A 22,726-nucleotide genomic window follows, 5' to 3' on the forward strand; every position below is an offset into this window, starting at 1 on the left:
TGTGCAGTAGCATAGATTTACTGATCATTACTTTATGAAAAAAGAATAGTGTCACCATTGCATAGCTTAATTACTACTCAAATCAAAATTAAGGGGATGGAAGTTGTACCAAATCATAGCCACACTTGTCTACTCAACTCTGAGCACTACTCTTATTCAACCAGAAAATTAAATCCTCACAAAATGTTACCAAATAGTTGACCTGTCAGAAATATTCACATCAGTCTAGCACCACAGTTATTAGTTGTTGTTGTGGTCTTCAGTCCTGAGACTGGTTTGATGCAGCTCTCCATGCTACTCTATCCTGTGCAAGCTGCTTCATCTCCCAGTACTTACTGCAGCCTACATCCTTCTGGATCTGCTTAGTGTATTCATCTCTTGGTCTCCCTCTACGATTTTTACCCTCCACGCTGCCCTCCAATGCTAAATTTGTGATCCCCTGATGCCTCAGAACATGTCCTACCAACGGGTCCCTTCTTCTTGTCAAGTTGTGCCACAAACTCCTCTTCTTCCCAATTCTTTTCAATACCTCCTCATTAGTTATGTGATCTACCCATCTAATCTTCAGCATTCTTCTGTAGCACCACATTTCGAAAGCTTCTATTCTCTTCTTGTCCAAACTATTTATCATCCATGTTTCACTTCCATACATGGCTACATTCCACACAAATACTTTCAGAAAAGACTTCCTGACACTTAAATCTATACTTGATGTTAACAAATTTCTCTTCTTCAGAAACGCTTTTCTTGCCATTGCCAATCTACATTTTATATCCTCTCTACTTCGACCATCATCAGTTATTTTGCTCTCCAAATAGCAAAACTCCTTTACTACTTTAAGTGTCTCATTTCCTAATCTAATTCCCTCAGCATCAGCCGACTTAATTAGACTACATTCCATTATCCTCGTTTTGCTTTTGTTCATGTTCATCTTATATCCTCCTTTCAAGACACTGTCCATTCCGTTCAGCTGCTCTACCAAGTCCTTTGCTGTCTCTGACAGAATTACAGTGTCATCAGCGAACCTCAAAGTTTTTATTTCTTCTCCGTGGATTTTGATACCTACTCTGAATTTTTCCATTGTTTCCTTTACTACTTGCTCAATATACAGATTGAATAACATTGGGGAGAGGCTACAACCCGGTATCGCTCCCTTCCCAACCACTGCTTCCCTTTCATGTCCCTCGACTCTTATTACTGTGATTGGTATCTGTACAAATTGTAAGTAACCTTTTGATCTCTGTATTTTACCCCTGCTACCTTTAGAATTTGAAAGAGAGTATTTCAGTCAACATTGTCAAAAGCTTTCTCTAAGTCTACAAATGCCAGAAACGTAGGTTTGCCCTTCCTTAATCTTTCTTCTAAGATAAGTCGTAAGGTCAGTATTGCCTCACATGTTCCAACATTTCTACGGAATCCAAACTGATCATCGCTGAGGTCGGCTTCTACCAGTTTTTCCATTCGCCTCAATTCTTGTTAGTATTTTGCAGCTGTGATTTATTAAACTGATAGTTCGATAATTTTCACATCTGTCAACACCTGCTTTCTTTGGGATTCGAATTATTATATTCTTCTTGAAGTCTGAGGCTATTTCGCCTGTCTCATACATCTTGCTCACCAGATGGTGGAGTTTTGTTAGGACTGGGTCTCCCAAGGCCGTCAGTAGTTCTAATGGAATGTTGTCTACTCCCGGGGCCTTGTTTCGACTCAGATCTTTCAGTACTCTGTCAAACTCTTCACACAGTATTGTATCTCCCATTTCATCTTCACCTACATCCTCTTCCATTTCCATAATATTGTCCTCAAGTACATCACCCCTGTATAGACCCTCTATATACTCCTTCCACCTTTCTGCTTTTCCTTCTTTGCTTAGAACTGGGTTTCCATCTGAGCTCTTGATATTCAAGCAAGTGGTTCTCTTTTCTCCAAAGGCCTCTTTAACTTTCCTGTAGGCAGCATCTATCTTACCCCAGTGAGATAAGCCTCTACATCCTTACATTTGTCCTCTAGCTATCCCTGCTTAGCCATTTTGCACTTCCTGTCGATCTCATTTTTGAGACGTTTGTATTCCGTTTTGCCTGCTTCATTTACTGGATTTTTATATTTTCTTCTTTCATCAATTAATTTCAATATTTCTTCTGTTACCCAAGGATTTCTACTAGCTTTCGTCTTTTTACCTACTTGATCCTCTGCTGCCTTCACTACTTCATCCCTCAGAGCTACCCATTCTTCTTCTACTGTGTTTCTTTCCCCCATTCCTGTCAATTGTTCCCTTATGCTCTCCCTGACACTCTGTACAATCTCTGGTTCTTTCAGTTTATCCAGGTCCCATCTCCTTAAATTCCCACCTTTTTTGCAGTTTCTTCAGTTTTAATCTACAGTTCATAACCAATAGATTGTGGTCAGAGTCCACATCTGCCCCTGGAAATGTCTTACAATTTAAAACCTGGTTCCTTAGCTATGATTAAGTTATGCTCTGTGCAAAATTCTACCATCGTCATCTGCAGAGCTAGTTGGCATATAAACTTGTACTACTGTAGTAGGCATGGGCTTCGTGTCTATCTTGGTCACAATAATGCGTTCACTATGCTGTTTGTAGTAGCTTACCCACACTCCTATTTTTTTTATTCATTATTAAACCTACTCCTGCATTACCCATGTATTCATAACCCTGTATTCACCTGGCCAAAAGTCGTGTTCCTCCTGCCACCGAACTTCACTAATTCCCACTATATCTAACTTTAACCTATCCTTTTCCCTTTTTAAATTTTCTAACCTACCTGCCTGATTAAGGGATCTGACATTCCACGCTCCGATCTGTAGAACGCCAGTTTTCTTTCTCCTGATAACAACGGCCTCTTGAGTAGTCCCCGCCTGGAGATCCGTATGGGGGACTATTTTACCTCTGGAATATTTTATCCAAGAGGACGCCATCATCATTTAACCATACAGTAAAGCTGCATGCCCTCGGGAAAAATTATGGCTGTAGTTTCCCATTGCTTTCAGCCGTTCGCTGTACCAGCACAGCAAGGCCGTTTTGGTTAGTGTTGCAAGGCTAGATCAGTCAATCATCCAGACTGTTGCCCCTGCAACTACTGAAAAGGCTGCTGCCCCTCTTCAGGAACCACATGTTTGTCTGGCCTCTCAACAGATACCCCTCCGTTGTGGCTGCACCTATGGTACGGCCATCTGTATCGCTGAGGCACGCAAGCCTCCCCACCAATGGCAAGGTCCATGGTTCATGGGAGAAGGTTATTAGTTAATCAGCAAAATTACTTTTCTTCATCCCAGTATTACCAGTTTAAGCTCATAATTCCTCAGAACACAAATAGAGGTTTTTCAGATAACATAGATCCAATGATGCAGCATTATATGACTTGTACCTCACAAAAATATTTCTGTTTATGCTAATCTCTCATTCCCAACTGCAGTGTCATGAATTGCACTATATAAACAGTCCCCAAAGTTGTCTAGTTCAAAATTAGATCATCAAGATAGTTACACCACATTCATTTGTATATAGTTACCTTTTTCATTAATCATGTCTGTCACCTCCATCATTTCACTTACCTTTCTTACCTCGTTAGCTAGCGGAGTGCATTCTCAAAAAATATCCCTACTGCAGAGACAGGCTCCCTAACCATTAAGACCCTAACATTATTCATTATTTATTATTTCATTATTGTTTCATTTTCTGATAAATAAACACCTGCTCTGCTTATCCACTGCAAAATTGACTCTACTGAAAAACACTCCACAGTAACAGAACCCTATGCTAATCAAACTTAACTCTCATTATCGATCAGACAAAATTATCACTTAGAAAAACTATTATTTTACTGGATTCCATCAACTTGCTTCAGATTCTAGCCTGAAGGCAATATACATACAAACCTAGCTTATTCTTTCCACACATATTACTCGAGGCAACTGTATTTAAAGTTGTAATTCCTTAATGTTAGAAACGGCTGTACCATGACACAGATGGATAGGTACCTCACATATACTGATTGTACCAAACACAAACACTTCTACTATACCATAATTAATATTAAGATGCTTTGTACTGCATATTGCCTCTGGTGCTACATCAATGAGGTGGTTACTTCAGATGTTAATTATCCTCCACATATGCTGACACCTTTCATTTTCAGTTTACCTTACATTTGTTTGACAGAAATTCTTTAACCATGGTACCACTTTATTTTCTTCCATTCTCTTATGATTACATTATTTATCTCTAACACAACATAATACACATAAATAATACTGGAGAAACCTTTTTTAACATATCCCTATACTAAAATATCCTACTGCACAAAATCACATGAAAGTCGAAGAGAGACTGTGTCTAATTGACTTACAAACTACATATAGGATAGGAGAAGAGTTTGACTGCCTCAGGAAAAATGAGCCAGACAGCTGGGGTAAGCATTATTGCCAGATAATGTGCCCAACACAGAATGTTGAACCCCCTACTTACTATTTACACAAGAAATTAGTTCCAAGTATTACATCAATGCTGATATTTTGAATTATCAAGAAATTGCACTCCAACAACTGTCCACCAATTTCACAGTTAATAGTCTCTCTTGTTTCACACTCTTTAATAGCTTACCAGTAGGACCAAGAGTTTTTATTCCAGAAATGTGCTTCACTACTATACCCTCTGTGTTCTTAATAGATTCAAAAAAATGCCTGTGAAATACTATTCAAATCACTAGCACTGTCCCGTAAACACTTAACATATTTACCTTGTATGCCTGCTGTTATTACCGGTTGACACACTTCGTTTTACTTACCATGTGATCTTCTCCACGCAACAAATTATCAGTATTTTCCCTGGAAAAACTATCATCCTGCTTACCAAAATAATTACCCGACCCACTGTCACTTTCTCTATGCTTTAGATTTTGTACTTCTTCCACCTTTTTCTCAATTTCAGCCAATTTTGAATCTACATTTTTATGTACTTTTACCAGTTTTTCCTCTACCACTACTGCACACATGGTTTCTACCTCCGTTTCTAAATCATTTTTAATCTGATCGATTTGGTTCTCAAGTTTAACCCTGTTTTTAGCAAAAAAATTCCTGGCAGCTTTGACTTCATCCTTATACTGTATTTTGGAAGCCTCCACCCTCCTACTATAGGCATCACAAAGCTTCTTTCTCTCTTCTACACATTTACTACTCATTAATGTTATTTTCTCGTCAGTATTCTGATCTGCTTTCTTTATCTTTTCGTCACAATCTGTAACTACTGCATCAAATGTCTTATTTAATTCTGAAAGATTATTGCTAACTTCCTTAATTTCCTTTTTGATTTCTTTCTTCAGTTCATGTTTTAAGTTAATCATGTCAGTTTTAATGCTATCAGTTTTCCTTTTCCACCCTACACATACTACTCATAATTTGCTTTAACATCGCTTCCAAGTTTCCGTCTGCCATAAACTGTTGCCCTTGCTGCCTTTGGTTACTAGGTTCCTTCCTCTTAACCTTAATGATTTCATCCACTTCAGTACTGTTTTGGTCCATTTCGCTCACATGACCACACAATGTAGATGACGCTTTTATCTTTTCATCTACAATGGGACTTTAGTCACCATCATTCAAAGTTACATTCATGTCTGATTTATAATCCCTATCATCTACAGAACCAGTATTACTTACGTCCTTCTGTTCATGTTACAACTTAACCTCTATAGCTTTGTCCTCAGTCACACTGTCTTGTTTGTTAAGGCCACTTGTTATGTATCACTCAATACAAAACAGCTTTTGCTATGAAATTACCTTATTCTCATTCACTCTTCTTCTGCTGCTCTGTTGCTGTTCTTGTTGTCATCTGGATCTGCAAGGCTGTGGCAAGTTGTAATTCTCGTGGCAAGGCATCTCAATTTGTAGTCCTACTCTTTCTGAAACTTCTTTAAGAATTTCAGTTTGTTTTTGAGCTGTGGTAATATCCATAGTGCTAGATCATCTGCAAAGGCAAGGCAATCTACTGTAATATTACTTCTACCTAACTTGATTGCTTGCTCTATATTTTGACTTGACTTTTGCTCTCACTATTTTGTAATTGCCTTTTCCAAAACACAGTTAAACAGTGATGGGGAGAGTCCGTTCACCTGTCTAACACCTCTCTTTATATCAAATGGTTTAGAAATTTCTCCCATGAATTTAACTTTAGAGCTAGTGTCAGTTAACATTTTGTTAATCAGTGTTAGAATTTTGTTATCTAGCCCTTGTTCCTTTAAAATTTTGAAAAGAGATTCACGATCAGTTGAGTCATAGATCTTTTTAAAATCCCCAAATGTACATACAATATTGTTACCAGAAATCTTTTGGTGCCTAAGGATTAGTTTTAAATTAAGAATTTGTTCTGGACAGGATCTGTGTGGTCTAAAGCCTGCTTGGTATTCACCAGTTGTTCTTGGGCTTAATCAAGTAAACACTGTGAGAGAATTTTGTATGTGACTGAGAGGAGTGAGATTCCTCAGTAATTATTAACATCAGTTCTGTCCCCTTTTTTTATGCACTGGATGAATTGCCAGATATGTCCTATTAGTTGAGTGATCTTTTTTATAGTGTTAGGGCCAGCCGATTTTAGTAGTTCTGCAGTTATAGTCTTCTCTGGATGCTTTATTGTTTTTAAGTCTCTTAATTCGTTTAATTATTTAGGTATCGTCAAGTTCGTTAGAGCTAGGGTTGGTGTTATTAGTTTGCCATGATTGGAATTTATTCACTGGTTCTGGACAGTTTAATAGTTTTTCAAAATAACTAGCAAGTACCTTACATTTTTCCTGCTTGTTAAGAGCTAAACTGTTGATTTCATTTTTGAAACAAAGACTTTGTGGTTGGTAACCAGCAAGTTAAGTTTTGAATTTTTATAAAAGTTTCTTATATTGTTCATTAATTTAGATGTTTCTTTTCTTACAGTTAGAAAGGTGTTGTAAATATTTTCAATTTTGTTACTATTCAAATTTTTGAATGCCTCATACCAAGGCTTAACTGGTGTTTCACAATCCACATTCCGCCACGGGTGTTTTTGTGAATTTCGAAATGGAATTAAATTTGTTGCTGTTTTTATTAACTTTTCTTTTGGGCTTTGCCAATTGTTGGATTGTTTTTTTGTCAAGTTCACTTGTTGGAGATGCGGTTATTTTAACAGTGTCAAATTTTGGAATAACATTTTTTGCTTTGAAGAGTTTTTTGAGGTTGAAGTTTTACTTTTATTCATGTTAAATAATGGTCAGAATCAATGTTAGCCCCTTTCCTAACTTGGAAATTTAAAATTTCCTGGTAGTTAGGGCATGAAATTACTACATGATCGATTTGAAATTCCCCTATAAATGTATTGGGAGCCTGCCAAGTTTTTTGTTTAGAAGGATTCTTTTTAAAATGTGTTGACATTATTTTAAGGATAAAATTTTGCATGTTTCAACAATTCTTTGGCCATTTTAGTTTGTCCATATATATGTTGGAAATCCACCCATCAATTCTTATATTTTTTCTCTTTACCCCATTGAGCATTAAAATCACCCATTAAAACTGTGCAGTTTTTTGTTTGTATGAATGTTTTCTAAGTGGATCTTTATTGCAGGATCAATAAGAAAATACCAAGAGGGCCTCCTTCACCACCTGCACCCGTAATGCATTCTCCTACAAGAAAGGTGAGTTTTTGCACTGTATGTATTATTAGCTTATTCATATATGCCTGCATTTTGGGAAGGAAAAAACTGAGAGATTATGTCCCATCCTCTTCATCAGTTGTTAGACATCCATTGCTGTATAAAAGCTTCCTCCAGGTTTCTCTATACATTACAAGCTTCACGCACATTTCATCTGATATGTATATATACCATAGGGCAACGGCCTTGCCACAGTGGGTACACCGGTTCCCGTGAGATCACCGAAGTTAAGCGCTGTCGGGCGTGGTCGGCACTTGGATGGGTGACCATGCAGGCCACCATCCGCTGTTGCCATTCTTCGGGCTGCACTCAACCTCGTGATGCCAATTGAGCAGCTACTCGACCGAATAGTAGCGGCTTCGGTCAAGAATACCATCATAATGACAGGGAGAGCGGTGTGCTGACCTCATGCTCCTCCTATCCACATCCTCCTCTGAGGATGACACGGCGGTCGGATGGTCCCGATGGAGTGGTTATGTATATATACCATTCACCCAATTTGAATTTGGTCTTTACTACAAATCAGGACATGCACAGAAGAGCTGTTTTTTTTTTTTTTTTTTTTTTTTTGCGATGGCTTAATATCTATACCAGTTTTGACTGACCAGCCTTCTTGGCCAATGTTTGCAACCGAGCATGCTAGGAGTCAACATTTCCATGATGCTTTTGCTAGAGCCTTCTACTAGAGGACTTACATGATAATTGAGAGAAATAAACTTAATAGTTAAAATTAATTTGCTCGCCGCTGTTTTCTGCCAACAATATGGGAAGTATGAAGAAATTATTGCCTAGAATCTTGAAAAGTACTTCCTTGGTCAGTTTGCCTTCAGTTCACCTAGCTATAGATCCAATCCATCTCCATTTCTGTTACAGTCATAATGTTGTCTTCCATTCTGCTGTGTTCTCTAACTCATTTATTTGTTTTTCTGTCTCTCCTGGAATTCTCAAATTACATTCCTCAATTGCTTGCTGGGAAACCAAGAGTTTTTCAGTGTTTTTCACATTAAAAGCTCATGCCTTTTGCTGTAAATCAGAACTGATAATATACACTGACTGTAAACTTTCAGTTTCAGACATTTTGGAATCTTTGTTTTAAAAGCACTGTGTAATTTATGGAAAGCACTTAACCCTCCTTAACTGCCCTAAATACAACTTTGTAGCATTATCTTTTGGAGTGTTGGTTGCGCCCTATTTTAGTTGTATTATAAATGATTTTTCAGGGCTGCTTTCAAACATGCTCTTTAATTTTTCCTTTAATTGTTGAGGGTTATCTGCATTAGAGGCAAATGACTTCTGTTGTACAGACTATTTTTGCCTGACCCCTTTTCCAGTTTTTAATCTGCACCTGAAACACTATAATCACTTGGAGTTTGAAGATGTTTAGTACTGCCATATTCTGTGGAATGTCTTTATTGGCTGATAAAATTTGGTTCGTTTGAGTTCCATTTTGATCCTGCAAAGCTAATCTTCTATTTGTTTTCTTCTGTAAGAATACATTTAAGACAAGACATGTTGTTCTTGGCCAATTGCAGTAGTGTTTGACTTGTCATTTCTAACATGATATAAGAAGTTTCCCACTGAAGAACCAGTCTTTAAGTGTTACGCTGCTTTCACTTTGAAATCCCCCAAGGATGATTTGCATCATTTATTGGATTTTGCAAACCTTTGTAAAAGTCTCCTACCTCCTCATCAAATTGTGAGCTTGTTGTTGCACAGACATGAATGATTTCTATGGAGTATATTTTAATTATTTTTAAAACAAATCTTATCATTCTGCTGGAAATTTGTTCAGTATCTGTACATTTTATTGAATTTTCTGATTTTCCATAAACTGTACACTTATATCCCCACCCCTCTGCTGTAGTCTTCTGTACTAAACACATCCTCTGATTTTAATTCAGTTTGTCCTTGGTTTCTCTGGCGCAGTTCTGATAACCTTAACATTTTATTTGATGTTATTTAGCTCCTTTTCCAATTCCACTGAACCATTTACAGATTCTAGAGTTATGGAATTTTTTGCTCCTAAATCAAAAATAACAGCATCAGGATTTCCATGTAATTGTTTAATTAGCCAAACTGTGTGCAAATAGGTGTTGTTTCAGTAGCTTCTCCATATGCCCTGCAGTGTAAGCCCATTGCCTATGTTCCCTCTATCCACTTCTCCAATTGTTATTTCAACCAGGCAGGGATACCAACATTCCAGATACTCCAACAACGCTTCTGGTGCACTTACCTGTTGATGACACATTAATTAGTGACAGATCATGGTCGAATTATGCTCACAGCAGTCTCCGACCAGGCCGGAATATGTCCGCATCTCAAAGAGTATGAGACCAGTGCTACCATTTTTCAAGCTGATCATGTAGCAGCAAACTCTGCTAGTCAGTTTTCTCATTTAGCAGTCAGTCTGTCTTAAATAATATATTATCCCAGAAAATGTTCAGACAGTGTTACCATACTGTCTACAGTGCAGGTTCGTGGGCAGTTATTCCATATTTTTTGTCCATAAAGGCATTCATCAAGTGTTTTCTGGGTACCAGCAACTGTATAATATGAACATCTGGATTGGACATTGGGATCTCCCCTGGTTGGTTCCTTTCATTCTCACTAAGATGCAATTTTTTGCTCCCTCCATTTCTTAATAAAGTCATCTTTTGCAGCCTAGAAAGATACTATATGTACCACTACATGTATTTTTGACAAGCAACTGTACATTGCATGGCAGAGGGATATTTTGTGCTCGCTGGTATCTGCATTAATAACGAAGCAGTGAGTGAAGACTTTACCAGTTTGTATTGAATTTAATCTATGTTTTTCTTTCCAGGTGACTGTAAAGGAACAGAAGGAGTGGAAAATACCACCGTGCATATCTAATTGGAAAAATGCAAAAGTAAGCCCTGCATATGTGATACACAAATTTGTTAGATTGCTTCTGATTTCAAATATTTCTATGTGGTTCAATCAACTATTTTCTCTTTTAGGGCTACACAATTCCACTTGATAAACGTTTAGCCGCAGATGGTCGTGGACTTCAACAAACACACATTAATGAGAACTTTGCCAAGCTAGCTGAGGCCTTGTACATTGCAGACAGGAAGGTAAATCAACACTTCAATTTCATACATAAATACTCATACAAAATGAATATGTTCATTTTGTCTTAGAAACAATAAGCAAGTAGTAGAGTTGAGATCAAGCAATTGTGTGATAAAGTAACATTTCTGGTACTCAAAAATAGTTTTATTTAAGTGATGAAATCCCATGTTCCCTTGTGTCAGTCCCCAATTTAAAATAAATTAGTTCCGTTTCAGTTCATAATGTGGTTCTAAAATTTTTTGAAGATATACCATACTAAGTTAGTCTTACAAAAAAGATCTGTTTCTTTTACTTTTCCAAATAATTTTTGCTAGTCTCAACACATCTATCCATCCTTGAAAACCTAGTGTCAAACATTATTTTGCAAGAGTTCAGTGGCAGCTATAGTTGAGTTAGTGTAAGATGACCTCTGGCAGTGCTGTTGCTAGCTTTCGGCTCCATATCGCTAATGGTTGCACGTGAAAATAGTACCGTATTTACTCGAATCTAAGCCGCACCTTAAAAATGAGACTCAAAATCAAGGAAAAAATTTTTCCCGAATCTAAGCCGCACCTGAAATTTGAGACTCGAAATTCAAGGGGAGAGAAAAATTATAGGCCGCATCTCCAAATCGAAACAAAATTGGTCCATTGTAATATGAGACACAATTTAGGTCGAATGAATGACGATACAGCTACAGTAGTTTGGTTCGAGTCGTAAGTTAGCCGTTAAGCTTTACCAGGTAGCCATTGCTATGCGTCAGGCGCTCCGTCCGTATTTATACGGGTACCCTTCCTTTTCCACGTGCTTCGTCTGGTTTGAATTGATAGCTTATTTTTCTTTGATCTGATAAGCGCAGTTTTCTTTGTTAAAGGTGTTTACGTCACTCTAAGCTGAAAATGCGTTGCTGTACTGTGTCATGCATTGTTTGTCGCATTCTGACAGTGCGTGTTTACGGCCTGTCACCGCTTGCGGCATGGCTTGCTTTTGTGCGCGCTACCGCCGCATTTTTTTTTTTTTTTAAAAAAAAAGAGGAATCGTCTCATTAGCGAAACAATGGCAAGAAACTGCTATTTGTTGTTACTTACACTGCTGCTTTCTTTGATAATGATCAACAAGAACCAAATAATAGACTGCGTATGATAGAAGATGTTCTGAACGAGAGTTTAGCGAAAATTTTTCTCCATTTGAATATCTTTGCAGGCGCCTCTTTAGTACATTACATTCTACACAGAAATTAGAGTCATCTTAGATTTAAAAATCTAGTCAATTGCCGTGCTTCATTTCTGACTGTATCACTATTAAGCATAAGAATAATACGAATATAAACATGACATGATATGTATATTCTTCCGCGTTTGCTGTTGTCTCACTCTAGTTTCGTAGTTTATTAGGCAGACCGGATTTAAATGAGATAGCAGCAAACATGAAACAATATATGGCAAAATGTTTATTTGCGTATTATTCTTATGGTGACAAGAATACTGCATGTGATTCACAATTTATAAAAGTTCCTATTATAGCAACCATCTCTTCTCACAGATAGGAAAAAATTCAGAACGAGTTGGCCGTATTGACAAACATCCCAAACAGTCTTTCCAGTCGGATTTTCTTAGTACATTGAAATGCTGCTACGTTCGAAGATGAACCATGCGGAATTTGTATTTACTTCGTTGGATAATTTATTTATCTTTGTGCCCACAAAGCATGCCTGTGTAGCGCTACATATATTCAACGGAAGAAGTAAGTTGTGACGGCACCCACCAACTTTTTTCAGAATTTTCGCTGGCTTTGCACTCGATTCTAAGCCGCAGGTGGTTTTTTGGAGTACAAAAACCGGAAAAAAAGTGCGGCTTAGATTCGAGTAAATACGGTAGTCTTCTATACAGCTACAACAGCACTAAGCCATAGCCATATAGATGTTTACAAAATTGCGTTCCTCTTTTGGGGGAGGCACATGTACACATGTAGCTGCCGTGCCCAGCTCAGAGCAACTCACCGAGCGAGGTGGCGCAGTGGTTAGCACACTGGACTCGCATTCAGGAGGACGACGGTTCAATCCCGTCTCCGGCCATCCTGATTTAGGTTTTCCGTGATTTCCCTAAATCACTTCAGGCAAATGCCGGGATGGTTCCTTTGAAAGGGCACGGCCCATTTCCTTCCCCATCCTTCCCTCACCCGAGCTTGTGCTCCGTCTCTAATGACCTCGTTGTCGACGGGATGTTCAACAATAATCTCCTCCTCCTCCTCAGAGCAACTGTTGGGTATCTACTTATGCCATCTTGACTATAAGTTCATTTGTTGTCCTAAAATTACAGAAACAAAGTGAGATGGCTTAAACTTTTCAAACATAAGACATCTATTTATATGCACCAAGGCAGAAATCTCCATTTGCCCACCCTGATGTTGGTTTCCCGAATCACTTGGGATGTGTATTGAGATATTTTTTTTTAAAAAAAGTAATTAATTTACTTCCCCAATCGCCTGCAAGTTGACATTGTTCTTCTTTTCTGATGATGTCAAGATGTTCAGGTATCCCTAATCACTTTCCTGTTTCACAATTTGGTTGGAATGTCATAGTAGTAGAGAGAGATAAATACAACTCTAGAATTTTGTCGTTTTGTTACTGTGGTGGCTTTCTCTTTAGTGATTGATCAAGAAATTTGTTTTCAGTGTTTAATACCTCAGAATGATCTACAGATTTTGTCAGTCTCTCAGAAGAATTGTACAGCTAAATTTAAAGGAGGATTTAAGGGTGGGTGTAAATATGCCACCTAAAATTTGAGTAAAAACTTGTTCTCTTTGCCTTCCACCATTGTCAGTTAGCAGATAACAGTATGCTCAAAGCATGCTCATAAACAGAAGCAGACATACATAAACCAAGAAATTCCAAATCACAGAAATTTTATGTATTTGAATTTGATGCAGTTTAAATTTGATGATGTGTTCAGTGATGCTACTCTTTGTTACAAAATAAGTAGCAGTACTGCTTAAATCAAATTTATTATTAAAAGTATTTGAAAGCCATATAGCTACTTCTGATGATTCATATATTTTACTTCATGCTTTTCATTTTACCTATAGGAAACATTGTCAGCTGTAGGGTTTTTGTCTGATTTCCACTTTCATTTGGAAATCTCATTTGCTTCCACATTTTTAGTAATTGCAAATATGAATTTCAAATATCTTGAACAGGCATAAATCATTTACGAATACTGTGACCACACAAATTAAGAATTGTAATCAAGTATCGTTTAGACGGATTAAGGCAAAATTCACACAACATTGAATAGTTACTGGTAACAAAAAATTTTTATTACTTTTGCCGAAAATATATAACTACAAGTACGTTAAATCTGAACACAACAAATCATTACACGGTTGGTCTAGTTTACTCCAGACTGTCAGTTCCACCCTAATCAAGCACAGTCACTTCTCATATAACAATGAAAATAATCAATTATGAGAAGGAAAGCTGTTACTCACCATATACAGGGTGTATATGACCCGGGACAACCGGGAGATCCGGGAAAAACCCGGGAATTTTTTCATCTGGGAGAAAACCGGGAAAAACCCGGGAATTTTTTAGAATTCCGGAAAGTTTTCATTGTTTTAGTTTTCAGTTAATTTTTTGTAATTTTGAATGGTAAAAGCCGTTACTCCAACAAAGGATATTACTGTATCCCGCTACTGCAGAATAATACTTCAACAATAAAACAAAAACGAGAGAAAAAAAGGAAAAGAACTTAAATTGTAAAGGAAATGAGCCATGTACAACGACGACACATAGTCCTCATGCAAGCGTCTGCCAACAGCAAATGTGTCAAAGGCTTTAGGAAGTCTATGCAATACTTCATAACAACAAATTCCCTCCATTGAGCGGGAAGTCACAACTGTTTACATTTGGTTCGTGTTAGCAGTTATGAGCGGGCTTATGCGCATGCTCTGTTGATTTGCATTTGAATTGTAGATTCTCCCCCTTCTGGCTACAGGAATGTGGCTGTTGGCTGTGCAAGCAGTCGCAGCAAGCAGGTAGATGCTACCGGGAAAGGGGGCACCAAATTTATATTCTCGAGGAAAAAAAACTTGTTTCACAAAGCGCCTAGCATCCAGCGCACGTTGATCTATCGATCATTTATATAATTTTGAAACGCATCCCTGTTGGTTTTTGAACATTTTTGAACATGTTTTAAGTTCATTTCTGAATGAATCATAAGTAGATTTTTGAATGCGTGCATAGTGTACGTGATGTCTGTCAGGAGAATCCTTGTCGCATCTGGAAATAAACTTTCCGCAAACTAAAGGGGATGGGGCTACACAAGCTGAGCGGAGTAAAGCCAAACGGATGAATGCCAGTCGCTGTCGTATTATGTGGTTGATTGGGTTTCCGAATGATCAGCGTTGTTATAATTACTAGCGAAATCCATAGATTCAGTCTTCCAGAATGGAAATAAACGACTACAGGAATAACAAGTGAGAAAGATTACGTATTATCTTCTCGTTGTATCCAAGAAAATGAAATTTTGACAGAAAATTTTTGGTGAGACCGCTACACTAGTAAGGAGGACCAGTTGTACAGTCCCCGGCTAGCAGCCGCTTAAGTTCTATTTTGGAAGTAACGCAGAAAACGTTTTGTACGAATATGTAACAACGCCTAACTGCAGAATAATCGTGGGTTTACTAAACTGATTATTCTGGCTGTGTTAGTGAAGCTAACCGGCGAACAAATTTTGAAAATGGCAGGAATAGCTACAGAAATGGTGATGACAAGATTGTTAGAACGATGAAGCAGAAGAAACTGGGACATCACACAAATTATGGAAGAATAAGACGATTCAAAATCTATATAAAAATTTCATAATACTACTTTTCGATCTCGTGCTTGAGAAACCGGTGCGTATGAATGAAATGTGAAACTATTTCCTAACATAAAGCTTTTTGCTTGTAGTAGGCCTAATAGGCATTTGATATTGGCACCCATGAATTATATTCTGTCGTGTTATAAAAATAACCATTTGTGCCAAAACAGTCTCGCTTATTTGGTGTGTGTTACAAAACTGCTGCAATATTAGAAAGGCCTATTTTGCTTTATCTAGCATCAGATCGAGAAACCACACCAGTCCTGGGTATTATTTTGTATTAACAGCTTTTTCAGTATTAGATAACGAAAGTTCGATTTTTCATTTAGCAAACCGTTTGACGAACTTTGGTGAGGTAATAGATTCTTGCGCAGAAAGGAAAGCACATCATGTAAAGCTGTAGCAAGGTTAGAGAGAAAAAATTCTAGGAAGTAAGGATTGAAGAAATGTTTACTTTCTTGCTTGTCTCTTGTCTGTATTGATTTATGTATCCTATATTAAATTTTATGCCACACAAAACAACAAGTTATTAGCTAATAGACAATAAAGAGTGCAAATTTTCTGAGGAGTTCTTGTTCTCCAGATTACAAATAATCTCATCCGCTATTAATGGCGAGTTTTTTAAAAAATAAAATAAAAAAGAGGGGCATGCTGTCAAACCGGCCGACTGGGAGCAGGAGAGGCACCACAGGACATTTCAGTTTCCACTGTCCTGAATATACTTTGATAGTATCGCTTACAAAATATACACGTTTCAATTCCACAGAGCGAAATACGCTGACGTGCGATAGAAGAATGCTGTATGAAGAGGCTTGACACTGCACTTAGGCACACTTAAGACCAAATAACATGTCTTATATTTTCTCGAACACATATGTTTTATGTTTCAAACTTTTCAGAATGATGTGCCCTACAAGATGCACATATTTTTGAAAATTCGATTTTTTTTTAGTATTGACCCGATTCGCAAATATCGTAGATCCGGGGCTGATGCGCAGACCAGCCTGAGTTATAGTGGGTAGTCTCCATGTGACCCGTGTTTACATTTAGTGATTTTGCTGTTTCCCCTTCGTTTACTCTCGCGCAAATGAAAACAAAACGGATATATGTGGCCGGGAGATATCAAGTGAATTAAAATACATTCATGTAATTATGGAAGGCTAAAATACATTATTAGTTTCAGATTTGATTTTATTTCCACCTTTCTGACAGCCAAGCATTAGTCGCCTTGCAGAACAATGAAGTTATTTTTGTCTGTTTGCAGAAGAAATTTGGCTTTCATTAACCTTTTTCGCAGAGACAGTCAATGTATTTGAAACTAAATTTTTAATTCCACAGTACTGGCTAGTTTCAACTGTTCGCTGCGTTTCAAGTGCACGTTTTCATCTTCTAGCACGTATGGCATTATGCCATAATAAAGAACCAAGCATGATATAATACAGTACTGGTGCTCCAAGAAAATTTGCATCCTGAAAACCACACTGAAAAGCTTAATATCAGATCGAGGTCTACTTCATTGGGAATCTGGACATACGAATGTGTACTTTAAGTTGCAGTTTAAATGTGCACATTTTAATATGGTTCACGAAAGTCTGATGCTCTTGGAGTACCCTGTGATGTCTTGCTGTTTTTACAACATAATGTAAAATCTTTTAATGTTTTACATGTACGTACATACGAGCTTCCTACGTCATGGTAGCTGCGCAAGCGAGGTGTTGCTTGTTATCTGCGTGCTCTGGCAACTGCTGAAATGAACCTATTTCTAACAGGTCGCGGAAAAATATTGCGAATGCTGGTTTGAAAAGCATTACCTTCAAAGCAAATATCCTTTTACGTAAGTTGGACTACGCGCGAGAATGTACCAAGAATTTCTTAAATCACAGAGCGTTTGACTCTCATTTAAAAATCAACTCTTTGATGACGAGCCATTTAGAAGAATTTCGAACCCTGAAGATCAGACATTTATGTCATTATTAACAATTTTACTGGCACATTTATGTGATATATCTTAAAGTGTAACACGCGCAAAAAAATCAACATTATATGCGAAAGATTAGCTTCTCTTGCAGCTCATTAACCTTAGGGACCAATGTTATATGTGAAAGCTTTTCTTTTCTTGTAGCAACACTGTGTAGATTAAATTAAACCATTAACTTGTGTGTTCGTGCTACTTAACAGTGATGTTGCTGTAGGCTGACATCATCACGCGTCCTATGCTCTGAATAACCGCAAGCTAGGAAACACAACTCCTGACCATCGCTGCTCTAAATTTCCCAATAGGAGCAGCAAACGCAAATAAACACTGTTTACCAGGCTTCCATCAAATCCACATCCAATTGTGCATTCTATATGAGTGTGTGGTGGTCCCTATCAGTATATTCATTAGACCTGCCAATGTCATTTGGGTTCACTGCATTTTGTACTTCCATTTTGCAGTAACGCTGTTAACAGTCAACATATAACTCGTATGAAATATTTCTGATGGAATACCCTGAATTAGCTGTTTCCTACAAGGGTGCACCACCACCATGCACAAAGTTCTTTCTGTTGACATAGCCTGTGTTCGATCTTAATAATTGTTTCCTTAAAAAATTTGTCACCAAAAACATGATATTGTAATGACCTTGCAGTAAATGCTGTTTTGCACTTTGTCTATACACATGTGATCCTCCCTCTCTCCCACTCTCCCTCTCCCTCTCCATCCCCCCCCCCCCCCCCCTCCCCAAAGCAGGTTACTGTTTGTATTGTTATACTTCTTGTACAAATCCTAGAATAATCGTCAATTGTCGCTTCTGTTACTTGAAACAAGTCAATGTGGCACATTGAAAATGCTGTAGACTTGAAATTGGGAGGAATGTGGTTAATACCCCTTGTAATAGTGCATATTTAGTTTCTCTGCAGGTCTCCCAAACCCTCAAGGCAAATTTTGGGATGGTTTGTTTGAAAATGATATGAGCTATTTCCTTCCTCATCTTTGTTCAGTGTGCAGTTGTTATTCTGCTTACATCATTCACCCTTGGAACCTTTCTTTCCTTCATTTAAGGAACTTGAACTCAGTCGAATCGCTGATTTCAGAAACAACTGTTGTTCACAGAGACTGTTTTTCAGAAAAATGCACAAAAATTTTAATTTCATACATTAATCTGTAACTGCTAAAACATAGTGCACTATCCAGTGGTGTATGTGTATGTATTTTTGGGTGCAATTGCAGGTATCTCGCTTAAAGGGAAGTATTTCATAAATATCAGGTCAAGTATTGTTTCTGAGATTATGTTAATTGAATAACACACAATAGCAGGAAAACAGTATATGATTTGCGCATTTCTTTTTTCAATTTTTAACTTTTACCTTTATGAATTTGATGAAGTTGCACAGTCAAATTTTGAACTAAATCCGTCTTCACATTGTTTTACATTACACTGCACTCCTTTATTCTACTCACAGACCATATCTCCAAGTTAAATTGTTGACTAATTGTAGACTGTGGTGTAAAATTCATGGACTTTATCTGGAATAAATCCTTCTAATTTCTTGATGTCAGCAATTTTCTCCGAACTTATTGGCACACGTGTTATATGCTTTCTCTGTGGGAAAGGGAATTGAGGAGTTGCAGTCAATACAAAGACAGAAAGCTTACATGACAGAGCTGTGGATATATGCCTTTCAAATCACAGTACAAGAAGTGTTACTTTCGTATTCATATTCAAAGAATTTGGCACCACTAACGACTGCTTCTGATCCCTGGGCACCTTTCTACTGGCACTCACCAGAGAGATGGTATTTTGGGCCACCAGTTTTTGAATGCAAGAATACTGCTTGTTGAAACTACCTTCACTTGGAACGTGTTAACTTTTGAACTTGAAATAGCAGTCAGTTCACCAAATTGCTTGATGTGGTACATCCTATCCACTGAGTGGATTTTTCTCTTCACTACCACGAAGTCTCTATCTCAGGGAAGAAATGAATGTCCATGTATAGGGAAATAAAGATTAATAGTGAGGAATCGCTCTGAAGCTTCCAGAGCCAGGAAAAGCCTTACAACTGTATGATTCCTACTTTGCCTGGGGCAACCACCTGAAAAAACACGCAGGTGCTTAAAAACATGCAGATGTTTAATGTTTTTTGGGAAGTTGTTTGTGATGAAATATAATAAGAATGAACACACTTCATTGGGTGTCTTCTTTACTGTTCCTTCATGATAAACACAGAATTTTGATTCACCGGTCTGCAGGTAGTGTATATTAAAGACATTCACAGTAAGCTGTTGATAGAAGAAGACCTCTTGAATGGGTATAGTTGGTAGGCATAGATTCTACATGAAGTCAATAGCAGTTCCTACTATTTCCTCATTATCAGTGCATTTCTCTGTAATTTAACTAATGAGAAAAGAAAACTTAACTGCCCCTCTCTTGTGTATGACAAGTTCTGGAGAAGCTGTCTGTTTCTTTGTGTCATTAAGCATTGTATTTTTCATTTTAGTTGACAGTTATTCAAATTTGCCACACGTGTCAATGTGTCATCTTCTGAAACAGAGTGAAAAGCTTGTATTTTTCAGCCATGTCATGATATTTCACTTGAAACTGTTCATGCATGGTTTTTACATTAAACTGATTCTAGCAAATAATGGTGATCTCGAGAGCCATAGTGGGTTACTTTTTGTGGGTAGAAGTTAATATGTTCAACAGTAGCATTTATCTCTGTACTATTTTTCGCATTGCCTGAACGATTTTTACCTCTTTGATTGGTAGGTGGGTTGACAAGTGCGAGTAGTTTGCTAATCCTTCATACTCTCATGTTTGTCACGCCATGAATGCTCCGGAATGCTTGCGTACATACCTCCACTTTTCTGGTACTAGAATTCAAAGAATATCTGAAGTTTTGCTGTCAAGGTTTATTATTAGAATCATTTGATTCTTTTCGCAAATGTCTTCTTCCAATACCTTTGATGGTAATCAGCCCTTGTGGATCAGTCTTGTGCATCCTTTGAGTCCATATTGTAAAAATGTGTGTAGATCCCTATGCTTGTTTCATTTATTTCCTCAGAGCACTGTCGACAACTTCTGTGAAGTGAGATAAATATTCTATGTGAACCAGCAATACCAGCATTTTGCTTTTTACCAATTAATGCAAAAAATGTTAATAACAACATATAATGGTTATAGTATCTACTCTATTTCTTCAGCACTATTTCCCACTGACGTTTTTGTGCTCCTGTCCTTTAGTATGCAGCCTTTTAATCTTATCATGTTGATATTTTGTATTTCTCACTCCTTCTTTCATTTTAATGTCCTGCAACCTCTAACTGTCAACAGAAGACATGTTGCACAATAATAAACTGCATGCGGTTTACTCTCTTCACATGCAAAAGTGTCAGTGCGAGAGCGCACTTGTCACTTATTTCACTTCTACCAACACTATGTATAGAAACAACACTTCTCAGGACAAGTGTTCTTTCTGTGCTCTCTGTAAATTTTGCCGATCCAAAACGCCTATATCAAGTGTGGGACAAGTTCCATTTCTCTTACCAGCCGACAGTGCTATTCTCACAGGACACTGCTGCACCTTAAACTCAAAACCAACAACTTGTGGACAAGTGTTGTTTCTGAAATCAGCTATTCAACTATATTACTGTCACATACAGTTCTCTGCCATTGACCACTGAGCTGAGCTGTATAAGTCTATCTCGCAGGTTAACCTTAAATTATTATGGTATATATAGGTGTAAAGTGGTTCTTTTTAAGTTCAAATAAATCTTCCTTTTGGGGCATATTGTGTTACTGACATACATCATTTTAAATATCCAAGTGCTGTTTTTTAAGATCTACACCCAGTGCTCTATATTTCCAGTTATTTGTAATTATGTGTGACTTGCAGCTGATGTTATAGTTATATGTTTCAAGCTTTATCTTGCTGATGTATACATGTGTGATTTTTCTTAGGCTCGTGAAGCTGTGGAGATGCGAGCACAATTGGAGAAAAAGCTTGCACAAAAAGAAAAGGAGAAAAAGGAAGAGCACTTGAGACAGTTGGCTCAGAAGGCACGTGAAGAACGAGCCGGAATCAGAACACAGGCAGCGGCAGGTTTGTATTAAATTTGTCCTATAAATATGGTCAGATTTCTTGAGCAGTATAGAGATGTAAATCATTTTCTTTACAGAAAAAGATGAGGAGGCGAGGGAACGTGACCAAATGCGTTATGAAAGGCACAAGGATCGCCAGCGGGAAAAGAACATTGCAAGAGCTGCACCTGACAAAAGGTACCATTTAATTTCTCCATAGTATCGAAAAACATGTAAATTATTTTTACTTTTACTAAAAGAAGTTCTAGTTAGAACTGTTACTTTCCTTTTTCAGAACGAAACTTCAACGAGAACGTGAAAGAGATATAAGTGAACAAATTGCCCTTGGTTTGCCAGCAAAAACCATCTCTGGAGGTGAAGTACAATTTGACCAACGTTTATTCAACACATCCAAAGGAATGGATTCAGGTTATGGAGATGAAGAGAGTTATAATGTGTATGACAAACCATGGCGTGATACTGGAAATCTTGGTTCACATATTTATCGCCCCAGTAGAAATCTGGACAAAGATGTGTATGGTGATGACTTAGATAAATTGATCAAGACAAATAGGTTGGTATTTTTACATTTCTATAGTTTTCTTTATAGATATACAACTGAGAGATGGTGTAGTAAAAAGAAATACTCGAAGTACCTAATTTAGAAATACTGTTCTCATACTGAAAAAACAATTTTATGAGGTTAAATATTGCAGTGTAATATTAGTAGACTTGTGTTCGTGCCATTGACATCATAAAAAGGTTGATTATTCTTTTGTGTAAAAGCCTTCCTTTCATGGATGCGTACCATTTTTTAGTTATATTCTTATTTCAAATTTAAAATATTTTGTAATTCGTATGTTGACGTAGTAGTAATTGTAAGACATACAGTAGTTTTACACATTAAAATGTATATTAATGATACAAATTTAATCTTTAAAAATTTTTTCTTTTTCGTGGGTTTCGGTGAGGAACTGTGGCTTATAAAAGAAATGTCCTGGCAAACATATTTTAGCAACTTGTGATAGCAAGCGAGAGTGCAAGTCTT

At 37.4% G+C, this 22,726-nt stretch overlaps 1 protein-coding gene across 1 annotated transcript in view; it reads left to right on the top strand.

Annotated features, from left to right (window-relative positions):
* Window positions 1-22,726, top strand: part of LOC126458542 (puff-specific protein Bx42) — a 51,595-nt gene that overhangs the window by 21,456 nt on the left and 7,413 nt on the right. Inside the window, exons 6-11 of the mRNA XM_050095659.1 lie at window positions 7,598-7,667; window positions 10,510-10,575; window positions 10,667-10,783; window positions 21,559-21,700; window positions 21,777-21,876; window positions 21,974-22,252. Of these exons, the coding sequence (XP_049951616.1) occupies window positions 7,598-7,667; window positions 10,510-10,575; window positions 10,667-10,783; window positions 21,559-21,700; window positions 21,777-21,876; window positions 21,974-22,252 (774 nt within the window). The remainder of the gene's footprint in view (window positions 1-7,597; window positions 7,668-10,509; window positions 10,576-10,666; window positions 10,784-21,558; window positions 21,701-21,776; window positions 21,877-21,973; window positions 22,253-22,726) is intronic.

Source organism: Schistocerca serialis, chromosome 2 (assembly GCF_023864345.2).
Source record: "Schistocerca serialis cubense isolate TAMUIC-IGC-003099 chromosome 2, iqSchSeri2.2, whole genome shotgun sequence".
Lineage (NCBI taxonomy): Eukaryota > Metazoa > Arthropoda > Insecta > Orthoptera > Acrididae > Schistocerca > Schistocerca serialis.